The following is a 13,887-nucleotide window of genomic DNA, read 5'->3' as shown; positions in this document are numbered from 1 at the left end:
TTGGTCTGGATTTAGGTTGCCATGGCTGATTGGAAGAGGTAGACAACTGTTGCAGATTTCTTCTGCTGTCCTTTTAGATATAGCAACAAATCTCCAGGCTATAATTGGTTAATTAGGCTGATCAGATCAGAGGTGGAAGATGTTTCCCATTCCATTCTAGTTCTTTTAAGAAGAAGGTAAAGGTCACGGTTTTTTACAGGCAGAGTTCAAGGCAAATGCAAACAGGAAGAGACATAGCTCCCTACCTCCCAGCTCCTGGAGGAGAATAACAGCCTAGCCTCTATGGAGGCCTTGCTGCAGTCTACAAAACTACCTCAAGTCATAAAAACAAGTTTGTCCCTCAGGTAAAAGGCAGTTGGCTAACACAGTGGTGCCTCCATTATATTGACTGGTAGGGTGCACTGTGGATGATTTGTCAAGTCTCTTGCTTGAGTCCTTGTTGTTCTTCTAGAAAACAAGACATGGGTCTTGAGATTTTATCTTGAAAACAAGATAACAGGTTGTATCGGCTTGACTATATAAAAGGGTGAGATCTCTTTCTGCCTTTGCAATGTCTTGGTGGATTTTGTGTGTGGTCACATCCCATGCTGATGCAATGCTTATGCAATAACAAAACTGTTTTCTGTCTCTGCTACCTCCTTGGAGAGATTTTCTGGCATGGGGAGAAGATTTTGGTTTTAATTGTATTTATTTCCCTCACACACCCACCACCAACATAGAGCACCTCAGAGGCTACATCTACCTCATTTGACACTCCTGCACAATATACACCTCAATGCAGCACAGACACACACTTTCAGCACTTTTAGCCTCCAACTACATGTGTCCTGACACCTCACAACTTATAGCACCCCACGCTTCACACACAAGACCCACACAGCCTCCCCCCAACACCACATGTCTCTCACATTCATGTTCACATAACCCGTACCTCACACATCCAACTAGCACAACACATCCACCATCACTGGCATCCCATCCGCCCCATCACACTGATATCCCCCACCCAAACAATCCAACTCAAATCCTTCAGGCTGACTCAGCACAGCACAGACTGAGGTGAGAACCCCCAGTAGGTGGGGCTGTTTCCCAAGGAACAATGGCTCCCAAACTCTAGTCCAGGGGACTTCAAGGCCTTCCCACCCCCAGGAAACCTTCAGCCTCTCTTTGTAACCAGTTGGAAGCAGAGAGATGGCAACAAAGGCCCTCCTCCCAGCTGTGAACCCCACTGGGAAGGTTGCTGCCAACTGGGGACACAGAGAGTGACCCAGAAGGCTTCCCTCCAGCCTCCTCCTCGCCCTACCCCCTGCCAAAAAAAGGGGTCCTACCCCCTGCCAAAAAAACAGGTCCTGGGTGGGAAATTGAGACGCTTGGGAGCGTGGCTTCCTTCCAGGTGGGTCTTGCCCAGGAGGAAGCCCAAATCTAATGGTGTCAATGGCTTTGGTGTGCTTTACTTTTCATTAAAGTAGTTTTTCTTATTATTGCTAATGTCACAGACCAGGAGAATGCAGTCAGTTAGGAGAGGAAGCTAGCAGTCACACCCAAATAGATTCCAGCACTGCGCTGGAGCTAATACACCTCTGTTCCTCAACCTCCCCAAGACTTCCCTGACTGGCCAAGTTCCAGGACTGGCTCCATTCTCTGTACCCTAAATCGCGAGACCTTCACAATCCTTCCTTCACTGCTTCCCCCACTCATTTCCTGAGCTCCTGATCTTGGTCATGAGTTCCTGGTCAATCCCTAGCTGGGGCAGAGAAGACCCAGGCACAGATTAATTCTCAAGAAAGCAGGATGTCTTCACCAGGTACCACATACTCAAATGTTTCAGGGGAGGAGGAATCAAACAAAGCTTCCCTGGAGATATCACCATGGGAGAATTCACCCCACTCTAGGCCCGAGTGACCCTTCTACACCTCCTCCCTAACGCTATTTTACAATTGGGGAAACAGAGGGTCATTGAATGAGTGGCCTGGAAAAAAGGTAATAGGGAATGGTGGGGACTATTTTAACTGAATATGGAGAGCTTATTTTTTAAAAGATTTGTTTTTATTTACTTATGCATACAAGAACTGGGGTGTAGGCCAGAGGTGTCAGGGGTAAGGGGATTCACCAGAGACAGAGTGGGAAACAGAACAGGCAGATGTACTGAAATACATCGCTGAGGGGAGCAGCAGGCAAGACAGGAGAGGTCTGCTGTGCCATGTGGGCCAGCTCCTCAGCTGGGGATCAAACTCATGGTTGAGTGGCTGCCGAAAGCTTGATAGCACTGAGACTTTAACACCTGTGCCACCGGGGAGGCCCTGGAGAGCTTATTTTAACTGAAGGGAAAATGGGGAGTAAATCCTGGGCTGGCTGTGGTTTGTTTTGTTGTGTTTGTCTTTTGTTTTTTGCCATAATGACCTGTCCAAGGAAATGCTGGCGATTCACGTCCCACCTCCTGCACCCCCAACATACACAAAGCAAAATAAAAAAAGGAGCATTGCTTCTTATGCTCTTTTCTTTTTAATAGCTGGGATCCAAAGCAAAGATCTTTCTGGTGCTAGAAATAAAGAAGGAAATCAAAGCCACAGTAGTGGAAGGGGCTGAAGTCAAGCAGCCCAGGGTGGGGGTGGAGGGGAAGATTCTCAGGACTGGAGTTTTAACACCCACCCGGGAACAATGGTTAAGACAGAGGCCCAAGAACAATAGAGAGCTGTGACTGAGTGTCCTGCGCAGAGCAGGGAGGCGGGCATCTCTGCTGGGCATAGAAAACCAAGGAAAAAATCCATCTGCAGGCCCTGGGATACAGCATGGAAGCAAGTCCCCCAACAGGCAGCAGATACAGAAAGTCACTGAGGGAAATCAGAATCACCAGGCTCAGCCACCTGTCGGCTTGGATTCAGACCAAACCTCTGGGGCCAGAACCTGCTCTGGAAAACTCATGAATAAAATGGTTAGAAACCTGTGCAGCCTGTAAGACTGGGGCAGAAGCCAAAGCACGCTGCCCCCAGGGGGTATCAGTGGGGCTCAGGGAACTCATGGGACTCCTGCAGGCAGAGGAACAAAGAATCAAACAAAGCTTCCCTGGAGATATCACCATGGGAGAATTCACCCCACTCCAGGCCCCAGTGACCATTCCACACCTCCTCCCTAACGCTATTTTACAGTTGGGGAAACAGAGGGTCATTGAGCTTTAGGTCAGTTAGCAGTTGAAGGAGTGAACTTCTCGGGGCTCAGTCTCCTCAGCTGTTCGACTTTCCTCACAGGCCTCTGGTAAAGCTGAGGGAGGCACTGCTCAGGGAGCACTTAGAGCCATTCCTGATCCATAATGACAGTGTGAATACTAAATAAGTTCCAAAGATTCAGAGGTGGGGCCTCCCTGGTGGCGCAGCAGGTTGAGCGCAACGCTGTGAGGCTGTCCATAGCCTCTGTGGCGTGGGTTCGCTTCCCAGTCGGCCAGGCCGGCCAGGGAGATTCCCATATAGCGCGACTGACCTCTCCTGTCACGCCTGCTGCTCCCCTCAGCAGTGCTTTCAGTCTGTCTGCCTGTCTTGCTCCCCACTCTGTCTCTGGTGAATTCTCTCACCCTCCCGCACCTCTGGCCTGTGCCCCAGCTCTTGTATAAATTAAATAAATAAATAAATCTTAAAACAAACAAACAAACAAAAAGATTCAGAGATGAAAAAAGAACAGTCTTCAAAACAAAAACAGGGTGTTCTGAAGAGTTGACACATTAAGAAATTCCAGAAATAAAAATGTAGATACTGAAAAAAATCTCGTCAGTCTAGAAAGTCCTGACTCTTCCCGAGCAGATGAGGGACCAGGTTTCAGAGGATCCCTGGAGGGGAAGACAGCCTTAGGCACCCAGTAGAGACACCAGATCAGTCACTGATCCCGCCTGTGCCTGAGACAAGAATGTGGGTGTGGTAGCGATTGCTGCCTGACATTTCCAGGGCCCCGGGACTTGTAACTCTGCAATGTTTGTGTTCAGGGTTTTTGGCAGGAGTGGGCACAGTTTGTCAGGTGCTGGCACAGTGGCTACAGCTGCTGTCAGATTTCTGGAGCCACATCCAGCTCGACGTAGTGCTAGCCGTGTGCACTCGGACATGTGCCTCGGCCTCTGGCCCTGAAGCCCATCCTCCTAAGAAGGGAGGGTGGCGATGGTGAGTCCAGGCTCTGGAATTAGACTGCCAGAGTCCAAGTACTGGTCCCACTAGGCGAGCGTTAGCTTCTTGAACTCAGTCTTCTCACACAAAAAAAGTCTTTCGTGAAGACAAAATGAGCTAATACACATGTACATAAAATACTGTGCTGCCATCCCAGCCCATAAGTGCCCAAGGATTAGGTGAGTTAATTGACATGAGAGCATAGTAGATCCTCAATAAATGTCAGCAGCAGCTTCTAACTCCTGGATGACTTCTGCCCTGGGCACCCAGCACGCAAGTGCTGAATGAGCAATGACTGAATAACTGGACGCTAGGAATGGCGGGCAAGTGAGGAAATGGGTCAGGTCAAGGCCCAGGAGGGAAAGTCTTTTGTGCCCTGGACGCAGCTCTCCCTCCTCATCTTGCCTTCCCCTCACACACAGGCCGCTATGTCACAGGATTAGAAGAGCTCATTGAGTTTATTTGGGTAGTGCCAAGGGGGTATTTATATACACACAGGTCCATTTATATACACACACGAGTGTGCGCACACACATACACGTACACACACATGCAGAGATATGCGCATCCTGAGTCATGCTGCTCAGAGATTGACATGGTCTACTTGGAGTCCCAAGATTTCAGAGTTAGGTGTGGATCTCAGGGGTCTGAGGAGGACCAGGCTCTGTAGAAGAAATGGTGATGGACTGGGGTTCAGAAGCCCTCTTCCTGCCCCGCAGGCCTTGGGAACCCCTTCCCCTCTGCCCCTTGAGAGCTGTACTCTACTTCTATCCCTGCACATCTCCTTCCTTGTCCCCTTCCTTACAGGGTATTTCCTAGCTCACCTGAAGGAATCACCTTGTGCTCCAGGTGCCCATGCTGCTCCCTCCTCCCCAGACTGGTTCTGGCCCATCCGGGTTATCCATGTTCTCATAAGAGTCTGCATCTGGTTAGGACAAGGAAGAAGGTAAAGCTGGAAGTAGACTGGGAAGGGCTCAGCCTCAGAGGACCTCAGGAGACAACAAGAGAAACACCCACCTTCCTCATGATTGGCACCAGGCTGGGCCCGAAGGGAGCGGAGCTGTGGGGCTGCATACAGGATCCCTCTCATGTCTTCATAGGACTGGGACCCTGCTTGGGCAGGGGATGGAGAGTTGGAGGCCTGGGAGCCATGCTTGGGGCACAGGGAAGGGAAGTACAGCTTAAGAAATGGAGGGAGCACCCATGTGGCACTAGGAAGGAGTGATTAGGGTTAGCATCTGGTTCCGGGTCCTTGTTAGTTGTAAGACTAGGTCAAGCGTGAGTCAGTTTATGGCCATGAGCAGAGAAAGGGCAAGAACAGACTGAAGGAGTCAGTCATGGTTATAAGGCGTTATAGAGAGAGCTGGGGTCAAAGCAGAGGTCTGCACTGGGCCTGGGGTGAGATGGAGGTCAAAGCCAAGGTTGGAACCGGAATGGGATCTGTAATGACGTTCCCAGTTTGGGATGGGTAAATACTGGGGTAAGGAATGGGGCTGGGTGGGTACTGAGGTTAAGATCAGGCTTGGGGTCAAAGTTAAGGTAAAGGTTGAGCCTGGAGTCAGAGCTGAGGCCAGGTCAGCCCAATCTGGGCAAAGCAGAGATTTTCCTAGCATTTCTTACCAAGGGAGGTTGCCTCCTGGCTGGGGTCCCAACCTTGCCGGTAGGGGCTCAGGAAGTCTGGAGCAAGGGGAAGGAAGTCACTGTTCCTTCTGGCTTCCAAATTTCTCTCTCTCTCTTTCTCTCTCTCTCTCTCTCTCTCTCTCACACACACACACACACACACACACACACACACACACCCTGCCCCATGGGAATGTGACCGTCCTCACACACACCTATTTTCCTGGTGACTGGCTGAGTGGGCGCTTCATCCTCATTCTCATAAGACTCAGCTGCTGCAGAAAGAAGAGAACTCCAAAGACTACTCCTGCTTTGCAGGGGCTCCCCTGCCCAGTTCCACAAGGAACCCAATTACCGTTGGAGAAGGAATCATCATCCTCAGGATCCAAGGTCCCATCCTCAGGGTTCTCGTAGCCGCTGCCATCTGGTGGACAACAGGGTTCCAGCGAGGGCCCCAAGCCCCCCTCAGAAGGTGGGGAAGCCCTGGAGGAAGGCGGTCTTACCCTGGGAGAGTTGGTCCTGTTCAAGGTTGGAGTCGTTCTCATAGAACTGGGAGCCCTCCTCACTGTCCGGCTCCTCATAAGCCTCTCCTTCCTCTTCTTCTGGGCCTGTGGTTTTGGGGATGGGGCTGGGAACCGAGTCACCAGCCCCCTCTTCCTGGACCCAGACTACTATTCCTGCCACAGAGCGCTCCAACACCCTCCTCCCGTGTAAGTAACAACCACCCCCAAATTACCCGCTCCCAGGGGGCTGCGGGAGGCTGCGGCTCCGGCCTCCTGGACGTCGCTGAGCTGGTGTCCGTTGGACTGCATGGCTGCCCCCAGGGCCGCAGCCCAGCGCTGGGTGCGTGCTGGCGAGAGGGGCGTCGCAGGGGGCCAGGTGAGAAGAGATGGGGACAGTCATGAGTAAGGATCTGCGCAAGGCAGGGCAAGAGCAGAGTGCTCCGGGCAGTGCGGGAGGACTCGGGGTTGGGCACCGGGCTCTGAGCCAAGTGACTGGGCTTCAATCTTGGGGGGCAGACGTCTCAGGTGAGGTTCTGCTTGCAGAACACTGCAGCGCAGGGGGACCCGCGCCTGGGGGCGGAGCTATGTGCCCGGAGGGCGGGGCTATGCGTCATGGGGCGGGGCTTGATCTGGGCGGGACTTCGCACCCAGGGGCGGGGTCTCTCCAAAAGACGGAAGCCTCGGGGATTGGGGAGGCGGGGCGGGGCGGGGCGGGGGCGGGTCAGGGGGACGGGGGGACGGAGGGACGGGGGGACGGGGGGACGGGGGGACGGGGGGACGGGGGGACGGGGGGACGGGGGGACGGGGGGACGAGGGGGGCGGGGGGGGGCTGCGCGGCAGGGAGAGCCGGCGGTGCCTCCTACCGGTGCCGGCGCTGGGCCCGGGAAGGGACAGCACGTTCCCGTACTGGTTCTGGGCCCCGCTTCCCGGGGGAGGCGTCACCTTGAAGAACCTGGCGGAGAAGGGGGAGTCGCACTGTGAGGCCAGTCCTGGGGGGTACTGGCGGACACCCCAGAGTCAGGCCCGGCTGCAGGGCCTAGATTACTCTGAGGGGGTTCAGGGGAGGTAGTTAGGAGCTGAGCTTTGAAGGGTGGGCCCTATTTCAGCCTCAGAGATGGAGAAAAAGACACTCTGAGGAGAAGAAACTAAGCGCGAAGCATAAAGTAAAAGTGCAGGAGTGAGAGACAGAGGGGGTGGCGGGGGCGGGGGCGGGGGGTGGGGGGGTCATTGCAGCTTTACCTTCTGGCGGGGTCAGTCATGCGCTTTCTTTTCCTCCTCCGAATCAGGGCTGGTGGGATTTAAGGGGGGGGGGCGGTGATTAGAGGAGGGGCCTCTTGGCAGATTTAGGGGATGCTGGGGAAGTCACTTGGTTCATTGGAGAAGATGGGAGTTGGAGTTCAAATTCCAAAGGACTCAGGAAGGTTGTGGGATGAGAGGAGTGAGGGGCAGGTTCCGAGGTCTGTGGGGGTAGTAGGGTAGGAGAGAAAGATGAGGGTCAAACTGAGGGTTCTACCAAGGAAGATGAGATTGGGTTTGGGCAGAACATAACTCACTTCTTCGAAGTTGAAGAAAGCACAGCAGGGAAGCCAGGCAGAAGATCAGATAAATTAAAGTCACAGCAGGGACTTTCCAGCTACCAGTCTCCAGCAGCCAATGCCATACTGCCAGGGGGAAGAAGCTGTGAGATGAGGCCCCTGGCTGGCTTCTTATGTTCCAATCTCAGAACCGCCAAGGGCCTTAAGTGTGGGGGACAGGAGCAAGACACAGGTCTTCCAAGTCTCAAGCCACAAGGAAGGCTCGCCTCTCTCCTCTGAGGACAGGTACTGTGTACCACTGAGCCCAACATGGGACCTGGGACAGACTCTGTTGAGCAACCCATGACCATAGCAACCCATGACCATGGTCAGAGGCAATGTTAGGAATAAGGGGAACAAAACAATCAGCTTCCTGCTGCAGGAAACAGAGTTGACCTGCTATGGTCCAAGTGAAGGTGAGTGGTTAGGATGCAACAGTGTGCCGAGATCAGGTGTGGAGTGACAGGTGAGGCTGAGTGTGATAACTCTGGTTAGGGTAGGATTGTATTAAGGAAGACAGAATGGGCAGAATGTTGTAACCAATTTGATGGACGGAGGAAAAGGAAGGCTGCCCAGGTTCCTGACTTCAGTTTGTGCCAATTGGTCATGCCCTTGACTTATACAGAGCCACCCAGAATACTATGCTTGGGGAAGATGTTGAGTCAGAGTTTATATATGTTGAGCCCATATGTTGCACACGAGACATCAAATGGCAGTTCCAGGAGATGAAAAGTTGGGGGGGGGGCATGGAGCCTGGAACTGAGCCACCAAGGCACTGTAGCCCAAGGAGCCATGGAGTAATGGAGGTCCAGTAGGAAGGGTGTGTAGACAAGGATGAGTATAGACAGGGTAAGAAGAGGGTGGTTCTGAATAAGTGAAGGGCTTGATCACCTGCCCACATACCCAAGTCAGGACCTGGACATCCCTCTTTTCCTTTCCCTGTCCATCAAATTGGTTACAATATCCTGCCCAGTCTGTCTTCTTTAGTCCAACCCTACCATACTACCCTAGCCACAGTTCTTAAACATAAGCTCCACTTGCATTCCACGAGTGAGGAGTCAGGGAGAAGTGGGGGAGGAAGAGATTGATGGGAAGAGCAGCCAGTGGTAAGAGAAAACCCAGAAAAGTAATATGTTAGAAGCCATGGAGGGAAGAGTTGAAGTCTGTATTCATTCTAGAGGTTGGGGGTTCAGGATGAGGCTGGTACTAGCCCTCAGGTTGGAGGGTGCCAAGTTTGACTGGCTTCCTATTCTTCCCACAATTGGGAGAAACCCTACCTGACTGGGCAGTGACTTCCAGCTGCATCTTGATGGTCCTGTTGCCAAGGTGACATTGATAGATGCCTGCACTTTGAGCAGTAACCTGGGGCAATAACAGAGTAGCCCCTCCCTTGAGGACGCTCAGGACCCACTTCTGTGTGTCTGGGTGATTCTCCCACAGTTCTAGGTGCAGCAATGTGTTGTTAGGCTTCTCAGGGCGCACATGAGTCCAGAAGATGGGGTATCTGGCCCCAGAGTCAGGGGGCATCTTACAGGGCAGCCAGAGTGTGGAGCCAGGGACCACGGTGAGCTCTGGGACAGGGAGAGCCAAGGCTAGGAAAGCATAATCCTTGGGATCTCATCTCCTCCCCCCAAATCTGCCAGTTCCCAACACCAACCCCTGGCCCTGGCCCCCCTATGCTGGCATTTCCCCAGCACCTTACCATGTTTGAGGGTTTGGTTTCTCCTGCCCCTTTTTGGAGTACATGCAGGGTCCCAGTCTTCAGCGTGGTCTTGGCCCCACACATACAGCTGGGGGTTTATGGCCCCGGGACCCTCTGAGGACCTGTTTCCCAAGCCACATTCTAGATCATGTTGGTCTAAAGCGTCCCACAAGAACAGCTCCCCTGGGAAGAGACATAGTTCCAGATCCAGAGATATCCAGGAGAGAGACACCCCAAAACCCAGACAGGCAGAGACAAAGACAGAAGGAGGGGGGATGGGAGGGAGAAAAAGAGGAAGGGGGGGAGAAACAAAGGTGGGTAGAATGTGGTGAGACAGAAATGGGGTGGAAGACAAAGCCGCAGGAATTTTTAGGAATAGCCGTTCCAGCCCCCTCTCCTGATCCCTTTTAACTACTGGTCTTCCTCCACCCGCAGCAGGCCGCCCTCTTCTCATCAGCCCTCCCTACCCCAGCTTGCACCTCACCGCTGCCCTCCACGCTGACTGCCCAGCCAGACTGCTCTGAAGGATGCCCCAGCTCGCACAGGTGGAAGCCCCCCATCTGCCTAGAGATATTGAGGAAGAACAGCCAGGAGATCTGGGGCCCCTTCTCGATGCCCAAGCCTGGTGATCCTTGGTTCAATGCCAAGAAGGATTCTTCCTGGGACATCCGAGACCAGTTCAGCTGTTTGGAGCCATCATCTGGGGGGTCTTTGAGGCACTGCAACAGAGCATTATCTCCCTCTGTGGAGAGAGGGGGGGAGCAAGAGGAGCCCCTAGCCCCTTCACTCCTCACACTGGATTTTAAACCTAAGGACCCCACCAGCTGGGAATGGACAAGTCCGCAGAGCCCTTCCAACTCCTCCCTGAATTTCACAAGCAAGAAAATGGAGGCTCAGAGAGGGTATGTTACTTGGCCAAGGGCACCCATCCAGACCCAGATTTCCAGCCCCAATTCCTTCCATCTGTGCCCTTCGCACATACCTGTAACCTTCACCAGCCGTGCTTCCTGAGGCCTGATTCCCACAGGGGCAAGGAAGAGGAGGGAGAAGAGCAAGAGAGGAGCTGGCATGGTGGCCAGACTCCCCAGGGCACAGCCTCACTCGCAAGGGATGCTGGGGCAGGCAGGGGGCCTCCTGAGCACTGAACCATGAGCATCTGTGGGGGCGGGCGTGCGGGCAGTCCCCTCGGGAAGGAAGGGGTGGTTATGCCTCAGGCCTCCTCCATGCACCCCTCCAGACCCACAAAACTCACCTCCTCCCTGCTATGCTGTTTTATTTTCATCCTAGGCCTTACCACCCTGTGAAATTATCTTATTTGTGTGTCTACTTGCTCACTTTCTGTTCCCCCCTGCGGCAGAGACGGCCTTGCTCGCCACTGGATACACAGCGCCCCAGAACAGTGCTGGGCACATTGTAGGCGCCCAGTTTGTTGAATGAGTGGATCCAGTTCTCCAGGTGTTCCCTCCTGCCTCCTTCAACTTCAGGCTCTACATCCGTTTCCCTTGGCACACATGCCCCTTCCTTCTCTCAACCCACCTCTTTTGGACCGCCTCCCACCTCCATACAAGCAGCCCTGTCCCCTACTCTGGGGCCTGGCAGACCTGGATTTCAATTCTCCCCCTCCACCCCTTGCCTAAATTTCTCTCTAAGTGTCGGCTTCTTTCCCTATAAACTGGGGGCACTAGTAGTACTATTACAACAGTGTTTGTGCCGATTAAACAGGGCCATATAGATACGGCACTTTTAGCCCAGCACCCAGCTCGGGGTCGGCCAGCCGCTCATGAGACAGCCTCGAGCAACAGCTTAGGCCCCAGGCAGACGCAGTGCTCTTGAGAAATGACAGATACTCTGCCCCTCTCTCTCCCAGTTCTTCCCAGGGAAGCCCCTGCTTCGCTCATGGAAAGCATCCATTTGGATATGGGGACACTGAAGTCCCCAAAGGCAGGGTGTTGCCTGAGATCACATGTTGAGTGGATGTGAAAGGAGCGTAGCCTTTTAAATGTGTTCTTCTGGACCCTTGCGCCCCCTTCATGTGTATATATGTATATATATGGGGCCAGGGGACCCAGGAGACCTGCTTTCTCGGTTGCTGGTTCCCAGGCCCTTCTCACTTGGCTGTGCTTCCTGTTTGCCTCAGGCAAACCCCAGGGGACCCTTCAGCTGCCCGGGCCCTCACTTCCCTTTGGTCAGGTTGGGGTGGCTAGGAGGCGGAAGAGTGGGCACTGGGGAATGGAGAGGATGAGGCGGCAGGATCCCCATTTGCCTTTCACTCAACCAAATCTCTCTAATACCCTTCATTAGCTTCCCCGCTGCTTCATGTGCTAGAGCCTTCACGGGCCCATCCCCTGCGCAGAACATTAAGAACATTATTTCATCGACCTAAAACAAACACTGAAAACCATGCCTCGGAGGCCTGAGTGATGCAGCCCCATCTACATTTTCTACCCCTACCTTCCCACTGTCCCCCTCGCTGGGGGTAGGGCTTTGCCCTCACTGCTCTTCCTTCTGGATCTCTCTGCTATGCGTTTGGCTCCTTTCCATCGCTCAGGTCTCAGTTCAAATGTGACTTTCTCAGAGAGATTTCCCTGAGTCCCCAGGTACTTTTGATCTCACACCTCTGTTTCCTGTACTTCCCAGCAAATGCCCAAATCTCACAGCATGCTTGTTTATTTCTTGGTCTTCTCCTTGGCCTCTTGCCCCAGAATGTTCACTCTGCACCAACAGGGATCTTGACTGTTGCTCAAAGGTAGCAGGTGTATTTGTTGTATGAAGAAAGGAAGTTAGAAAGAGGGAAAGAAATCTTTTCTTGTTACAGTCACCAACAGTAGTCCATTTTCTATCCTTTCTAGAATCAACTCTCCTCTTTTTTGGACTCTTCCCTTCAAGCAGAACCATTTCAGCAGCCTCTGCCCTGTGTCTCTTTTAATTCCATCCACACTCCGCACAACAGCTTCCTTGACATTAGTCGTGTGCTGCCCTGTTCAACAGCCCTCAATGGCTCCTAGGGCCGGCAGAACAAAATCCAAGCCTGAGAGTTGATCAGACCCCTGATATAGTCATCATTTCATCCCCTTCTTGAGAAATCCTGCCAAAGATTCAAGGAATCTGGACTTAGTTCTGAAGGCAGGGACCTTTTGGGATTTATGAACCAGGAGTTGACCGGACCAGATTTGTGTTTTCTGAAACTTCCTTCCCCCTTTTGTGGTGGAGGGGGGAGGTGGAGAAAGGAAGTAAGGAAAATGCTCACATTTACTATTATATTTATCCACCAGGCACTGTGCTAGCCGGGGGAAATAGGTGAAAAGAAAGATAAGATTCCTAATCTCCTAGAGCTTCCATTCGAGTTCTGAGGCCATGGAAGGGTAGAGGGAGACTGGTAATAAAGAACTTAGACAATCAACAAAACACCAAGCAAGATGGTGAGAAGTCTCCCATGTAATCTAATGGTGGACAGATGTAGAGGTGGCTACTTTAGACAGGGTGGTCAGGGAAGGCCTGGAGAAGGAGGTAACATTTGAGTGGAGACTTGGTGTGTTCAAGTAAGGACATGTTTAGTTTGTTAGAAGCATTGTGGATGTTCAGGAGAGTACTGGGGCTGGTGTTGGCGCAGGAGAAGAAAATGACATTCTGGAATACTCAGTTCATTGTAGGTAGAGCTTGTAGAACTTTCAGGAGGACACTAAGAATAAGGACTTCCAAATTCCTGGAGTTAGTTATTTTAAAGAGGGAGAAACGGGTTTGGGAAAGCGGAATTGAGAGTCTGGACTTTGAGTTGCTTGTCGTCCAAGGACAGGTTGGAGGGAGAGGTCACTGATAATTATTTGACTAGGCCAGTGGCCTAGGGAGGTGAAGGGGGATTTAAGAGGCACTGGAAGGGGAGGGGGGATTAGAAGGAAGCGGTGACTGGTTGAATAGCAAAGTGGGGGTGGGAACATGGAAGTTCCTGATTTCTATGACCGTCAAGGCTGGGAAGTCAGACGCCCCAAAAGAGGCGAAGCCGACCCAGCCCTGCCCAGGCCTCTCCACGAGGGCGGAGGCGCAGGAAAACCTGGCCACAGCTCGCTGTAATGTGAGCCTGGCTCCCGCGAAGGGCGACAGGGGTAGCGCAAGGAACTGGCTCCGGAGCTGGGGCGAGACTGGGGGCGCTTCTCCCTTCGTGGGCTGAGGCCGGCGGGCGTCCCGGAGGAGGTGTAATTTGAGCAGAGCATCCAAGGTCACGCGGAGACGTCAGGGGGGCTCTGATGAAAGAACTTCTTAGGGGTTTTGAAGAACAGGCGTCCCTCTCACACAGCGCAGCCCAACACAGACGGAGACGGGCGGGTCCCGAGGCCGCGGCCGGGTGT

At 53.0% G+C, this 13,887-nt stretch overlaps 1 protein-coding gene across 1 annotated transcript; it reads right to left on the bottom strand.

Moving 5' to 3' along the window:
• Positions 1-4,978: 4,978 nt before the first annotated feature.
• On the bottom strand, positions 4,979-10,614 carry CD19 (CD19 molecule; the record flags this gene model as incomplete). Its single annotated transcript, XM_084250207.1, has 14 exons — positions 4,979-5,070; positions 5,163-5,255; positions 5,766-5,822; positions 5,981-6,040; positions 6,121-6,189; positions 6,269-6,373; positions 6,502-6,615; positions 7,132-7,220; positions 7,508-7,556; positions 7,822-7,929; positions 9,120-9,413; positions 9,545-9,727; positions 10,029-10,286; positions 10,527-10,614. The coding sequence occupies 14 exons, from the start codon at positions 10,612-10,614 to the stop codon at positions 4,979-4,981; spliced, it is 1,659 nt and encodes a 552-aa protein (XP_084106333.1).
• Between the last annotated feature and the right edge of the window lie 3,273 nt (positions 10,615-13,887).

The sequence above is a fragment of the Talpa europaea genome (assembly GCF_964194135.1).
Source record: "Talpa europaea genome assembly, chromosome: 12".
Classification (NCBI taxonomy): Eukaryota; Metazoa; Chordata; class Mammalia; order Eulipotyphla; family Talpidae; genus Talpa; species Talpa europaea.
Note: the sequence above shows the minus strand (reverse complement) of the source record. Positions and strands in the feature narration are given on the sequence as shown.